The sequence below is a fragment of the Mya arenaria genome, chromosome 13 (assembly GCF_026914265.1).
Source record: "Mya arenaria isolate MELC-2E11 chromosome 13, ASM2691426v1".
In the NCBI taxonomy this organism is placed as follows: domain Eukaryota; kingdom Metazoa; phylum Mollusca; class Bivalvia; order Myida; family Myidae; genus Mya; species Mya arenaria.
Genome location: NC_069134.1, coordinates 657,577 through 663,951, shown reverse-complemented (window position 1 = coordinate 663,951; position 6,375 = coordinate 657,577). Strand labels below are relative to the sequence as shown.

Below are 6,375 nucleotides of genomic sequence, written 5' to 3'. Positions count from 1 at the left end.
TAAATTCCTTCCAATTTCTTGGGTGATATCATTGAGTGTATGTATACATTGCTAGTCAACCACTGAACTTGGACCAATTGCGTTTTATTTGTGTTTAAATTACTTCTTATTTGGTTTCATTGTTTCCGATAAAATAATCAGCGTCATGTACATCACAATACAATCTCCCTGTGCTGTCGTTACATAATCATCTTTAAGTCCTAACTTTTAAATATGCAATAAGCAATGAAAATGGCCCATTCATCGAAACCCGAATATGGCGAGTTTAGTAGTCAATCAAAGCGCCAGAAACTAGTTCAAGCCGACTTTGGTCTGTATTGGGCGAGTTTTGGCATAAATTATCGTCAATTGTAATGTGTAAGTACTATGATTGTTACAGAATAGCATAAACTTGAATTTCCTTTTCCAAATATTTCAGCTTTTTAAGGCTGTATACGAAATTCTCATTACTGCATTATCGATTGGTTGTACCGACATTAAGACCCGGTAGTTTATGTTTGCGCCTCCTCTTTTGCGCCTTTCAAACATGGCAGACGAACTGCTTAAGAGATTGTGTACAGTCATTGAAGTGTTAATACTTGTCGTTCTTATTGCAATGCTCTGCATTGTGTGGACCAAGCCGGACTGTAGGCACACAGACAGTGACTCAGAGGTATGTCTGCAAAATAAAAATCAAAAATTTAAAATTTGGTAAAACAACCTGTTTGTTACACGCGTTGATTGAAAATGCAACATTATAAGCATGACCTTAATTATATTTGTTTTTATTGGTTTCGTTTAATGTTCTCAACTTTCGGTTGATAACTATAGTTTGTATATATGCTAGCTTAAACCGAAATCATAAAAATATTCCATTCGTATGCAGCCACATCATTCACTAATTCACTTCCTGGTTTAATTAAACTTCCCACAATATACTTTGTAAAAAGCTATCATTGTTCTTTTTTTAATCCTATTAGGAATGTTTGTTTGCATACGATGGAGCTGAGAAACAGGAGCAAATTCAAACAGAAACAATCATAAAAGGTAAAAGAAGTACTTATATACATGTAAATATTTTGTCATAAAATTGCTCACGCAATTCTAAATTGCGACTGATTACTATAAATAGTTTCCTCTTTTGTATACATTTACATGGTATTGGCAAAATGACTTTATAAAGTTTTCATTGTATTATTGATATAGATATTGACTTTTTGCGATATGTTCATTGTTTAAAATATATCAAGGTCATTAACCTGTCAGTTGATATGTTACGCTCTGTTAAGATTGCTTATGCTATTTCAATACTCATGACATATAATCTGCAAATCAAAATAGTATGTTTTTCTGCATTATTGTCATTGACCTACAAAACAAAAGTTTATCAATCTTATAGCGATTAATTGGGCGAGTTTGACAATTGTCTTCAATTAAAATGTATTATTACAGTATCGCGTCAAAAACGTCATTGTTAATAATAATGTTTTGCCAGATCGCCTTTTTGTTAATCTGTGTATGCTTTCCTTCATTGTTCTTTATCCGTGTTAACAGATTGAATATCGTCTCAACTTGCCTATTTTTCATTGTAATGTTGTACATATTTCGACATACTAAAGATTAATGTCAAGACAACTTACATATTTTTAAACAAACGAACCAATATCAGAACACCATTGTCATCCAATTCATTCGCTGATTAAAAAGGTATTTCGTTAACACTATCACTGATTGAATGGTTGTATCCCCCGCCGAAAGACAAATGGGATAAAATTATAATAGGTGTGTGTGCGCCTGGGCAATCTTGTCCGGAGCATTACTTGCAAAGTATTAAGCTATTGACTTTAAACTTTATATTCAGATATATCCCATTGAGAAGAAGTGCAGCGCACAGAAATCATAACTCTAGGTGATTTTTAAGTGATTATCGTTTTCTAATGGTCATACGTTTTTGTCAGTAGCACAACTTCGAAAGTATTTAAGGTACAGTTTTCAAACTTCAAAAATAGATGGATCGGATAAGGGAAAAATGCAGTGCACAGGAACCATAACTCTGGGGCAGTATTTTAGTTATTGCCCTTTCTTGATTTTCATACTCATTTTTGTCCGGAGTAAAACTTGAAAAGCCTTTTAGGTATTGACTTCAAACTTCATAAACAGATCTCTTTAATGATAAATGCAGTTCTTAAGAACTCTGGATGCAGCTTTTTTTTACTTTTTGCCCTTGTTAATATCCAATGCCATCCTTTTTCGTAAAGCAAAGTTGATACTGTTCTTAATTCGGATGGGACTATAGTGACTGCTATTATTTAAGGAATTAATTGCGTGATTTATGTCATATCCCATATAATGACACCAATCATGCAATTAATTGCTTATATTTATACCGATTGTTCATTGTTTCTTTCTAGAATTGTGACCAAAATACTTAATTTCATTTAAGAAAACCTCACAATAATTATTTCTCAACCATGCTGTAAATAGAACGACCGACCGGTTTATACTTTTTTTATTGCTGCGGACAAAATAAGGCCCGAAATAAAATCACTTTTTAACATAAAATTAAAAAGCTAATGACAACAATACATTTAACAAATTATAAATTAATCTTTTAAACATGTTGATAAAATTCGTGGCCTGCTAAAATAATACAAATAATTGAAGGTTATTTAAATCAATACGCGATGATTCGCAATCCGAATATTTCCGAAGATGTTGCGATCATCGGAAAATATTTGCAATTGCCAAAATGCTAGTAATTGAAGGAATGGAAGTTGGAGTGTAAATATTCCCATCCTTGTACATAAGTCGGTGCACGTCTGATTTTGCTGTTTTACTTCATCACTGTAAGAGCATGATGTTACTCAAAACATGTATTTTTGTCAATAGTGACATATTATTTCTGTATTTCTCTTCTGTTGTATCCAAGCACTGTGATAACTGTCGTGCAACTTGAAACCCTTTAAAGATATCAACTAAAACTTGGAAAACATAAACAGTCACAACTATATGCGCCTGTATTAAACTATTATTTAATATGAAAACATACCGCTGTTATTCTCCGCGTTGCTCTAGCTCATTACGTATGTTACAGCATGTATACTGCGTCATAATGCGATACTACATAATGACTGATTTTTAAACTACCACCAGTACCGTCCTTAAACACTTTGAGTGCTTCGATAGTTCGTGTTTCTTTTAACGAAAACCTTAAGCGTTATGTAAACCACAAACATACCCTGTGTTGTAATTTCTTAACTAACCATTTCTGAGCTCAAACAAGTTTAACAATATTTCCATATTTGAAAGAGTTTAATTTATCAAGCATATTCAGTTGTTCAGGAAACGAATGACCAATAAAGAAATAAATAACGATTTAAATGTAGTTTGACGGGATTTGGGGTGTCAAATAGACACAAAGGAAATGCGTCACTTGCATGCTGTTTTCTATTTCCTTTCGCTTTTATCTATCATTTCACGATATCTCTCGAGACAAATTCTAATGATACAATGGAAACTGCAGGGACATGCCCGGTAGCACACAAAAATAACAACGATACCAGAAAAAGTCAACCTACTACCTAGATTGAACATAGTTACATTACGTACTGTATTTACAAAGTATCACAAACAGACAGACATGCATTCCAAGAATATTGCGGTAGAAAAGAGAAGGAGAGACACAATGTCAAAAACAAAGAAAATGCGCATTCAATGAAATATTAAAGTTAATATCTATAAATGTGTGTGTCATGATATGGATAACGTTAATGGAAAATGTTGACTTTGATGTTAAAGCGTGTTTTACAATAGCCGGCAGTAAAGGTTTATTTCTTACTGAGAGGGTTCGGCTGTTTCTTCGGATTTAATATACGTGGACATGAAAAACGGACCGAACAATTTGAAGCATTTTCTTGCTGATGATCATACACACAATTTTATAATTTTATCCTGTACATTCGATTTCGCCAACATGGCCCATGATCAATTGTATATGATAAATATATCCGTAAGTACCATTATCTTCGGCGAACAAGATAATGATTTAACAAATATAAACATCTTAAGACAACAACTTCTTCTTAATCCAGTATACACATCTGGTAATAATGTTATGCTTATGAAAACTATTCCATAATACTAGTAATACCAAATCAATATACACACACATTAAACAATATATATTTCATGTGAATACTTGCATTTTACTTTTTAACCTTTGTTAATCACATTGGAAATTGTGTTGACTGGTTGGTATTAATATAATCTGTAAACAACATCATGTTTACACTTGTCTGACACGTGAAAAGCGTTTGTAAATATGATTTAAATAGCATTAGTTATTTTATTTGTTCAATACTTAGTGGATTCTACGGAACCTTCGTGTCCTAAATACAACCTTGAAAAAAGACTCATTGAACGCGTGATTAAGAATGAAGTGGAAATAAAACACCTGCATGACGATATATCAACGGTTCGTGAAGAGATCGGGGAGATGACCCGCAGGATTAATCAGTTGGATCTCGCCTCTGGTTTCCGCTTTGAGCAGTTGTCCCAGAGTCTAATAGAGAACATGACGCGTTCTCTCGCGGAGCTTGAAACTGCCCGAGATATGGTGACAGAAATGACCCGGCTCAAAGGTAGGCTGTCTCGATGATGTATTTGTATAAGTATACATTTAAAACGTACAAGGTACCTCATTCACTTAAGTTTTTTTTTCCTTATTAACTAAAAGTAGGCTACTGTTGTTGTTTTTTCAATTGACGTTGTTTAAATTTATTAATCATTTCAGTTTAGATAATCATTTTGTTCATATTTCTTTGTGATTTTAGTAAAACGTTAAAAGTTGGTATTTCATTACATTCTGTTTTGTTACAAAATATCACGTGCTAATGAAAATGGTAGTGTGCATACCTCTTCATGTACAACCTCATAATTGGCAAGGGATTGATGTTCCCTTTAACAAACAAAATTCCTTTACTTAATAACTGACCATGTATGTTTTCCGTGCAGGAGCCAGTATATGGCCGCCAAAAATACAGTTCACTGCCAATAGCCCATTTGACAAATATTTGGACAATGGACAAACTATAGTGCTAAAGAATGTGGTCATCAACGATGGTCAAGGGTACGACCCAAATACAGGCATATTCACGTGTCCCTTCAGCGGTCTTTACACATTCTCTTTCCAACACTGTGTGCACAGGGGAAAATATTCTCACGTCGGCATAGTGAAGGACAATACCCTGCTCATTGCTGGTGTAGCGTTTGGTACCGAGTGGTACCCTTGTAGTTCTATGCAAGCGTTTGTCAGTCTGAAGAAAGGTGAGAAGGTTTGGAGCAAGGCCAACTGGGAAAGCTTCCTTTTCCATAGTGAAACAAGGTGGACAAGTCTTAGTGGGGTATTGCTGCGTTCTGAATCTTGAGTGATGTGCACATGCTGTCCATCTTTGAGGCAGAGAAACTGATATATTTTATGGTGGTTAGAACGTTATAATAAACACAAAGTCATACATCATAAAATGTATATATATATATATATATGTTTATATTATCATGGCTTAAATAAGATCAAAGTAACACTCAAATCGTAAATCATACAAGTTCAAACAACGCGTTACTGGTTTCTTATGTTAACCAAATGGATAAAAGTGTTGTCAATGTTAAGTTACACCATTGGCTAATGTATTTGTATTATGTATACAAAAATTTGCTTCATAACATATATTAAAATTGTTTGTATTTCCAGATGACTGAATAAGATGTACAATTTGTATTAATGCTTGAAATTTCAAACCATTTCATATTTCATCCGACGGAAAAGTAACCATTACCTTATAAAAGATCGATAGTGTTGCTTTAGATTATGGTCTTAAACTAGATTTGTGTCGCATATGTTTGTGTGGGCAACTAAAAATCAAGGATTTTTCAGTTTTCTGTTCATTAATTCTACGTAAATCGATTCTAACGAATACTACATAAAATAGTTTCATGGAGTATATTCCAGTCAGTCTTCTTTTCCTACCAAGGCTTACTTCTCTACTACTGTTAGTAATAAAAGGTAGCATGTCCATGATGTTTGCATTTTTGTGTGGCCCAATATCAATCGGGTATTTTTCAAATGTTGTTGTTCATTAATTTTACGTGTATTGCTCCAAACGAATGCACCAAAAACAACACATATGTTAGAGTCCAATTTTGACGATGTACAGAAAATAGAGCGGGCTATCTCGGCCGAGGTACGTACGCTCTTTTTTCTGTAGATCGCACAAATTTGATCTCTTAACACATAAATAATGAAATCATGCCATGTAACAAACTTATCTTAATACTGTTTGATGACACACCACTCGTGCAATGAAACTTTTAGTGATCACTCCTTTAAATACTCATACA

The 6,375-nt window shown here is 33.7% G+C and overlaps 1 protein-coding gene across 1 annotated transcript; it reads left to right on the top strand.

Moving 5' to 3' along the window:
- The first annotated feature begins 467 nt into the window (after nucleotides 1-467).
- LOC128214436 (uncharacterized) lies at nucleotides 468-6,050 on the top strand. The gene is made up of 4 exons (XM_052920907.1): nucleotides 468-652; nucleotides 960-1,026; nucleotides 4,344-4,619; nucleotides 4,993-6,050. Exons 1-4 carry the CDS (start codon nucleotides 494-496, stop codon nucleotides 5,403-5,405), a joined length of 915 nt encoding a protein of 304 aa, XP_052776867.1. The 5' UTR covers nucleotides 468-493; the 3' UTR covers nucleotides 5,406-6,050.
- The last annotated feature ends 325 nt before the right edge of the window (nucleotides 6,051-6,375 follow it).

What these genes read in the sequence shown, in the direction of transcription:
- LOC128214436 (XM_052920907.1), top strand. Translation starts at nt 494, where the DNA reads ATGTTTGCGCCTCCTCTTTTGCGCCTTTCAAACATGGCAGACGAACTG. An exon ending in AACAGAAACAATCATAAAAG is followed by an intron (nt 1,027 to 4,343) that starts GTAAAAGAAGTA and finishes TTCAATACTTAG; the next exon opens with TGGATTCTACGGAACCTTCG. An exon ending in AGAAATGACCCGGCTCAAAG is followed by an intron (nt 4,620 to 4,992) that starts GTAGGCTGTCTC and finishes TTTTCCGTGCAG; the next exon opens with GAGCCAGTATATGGCCGCCA.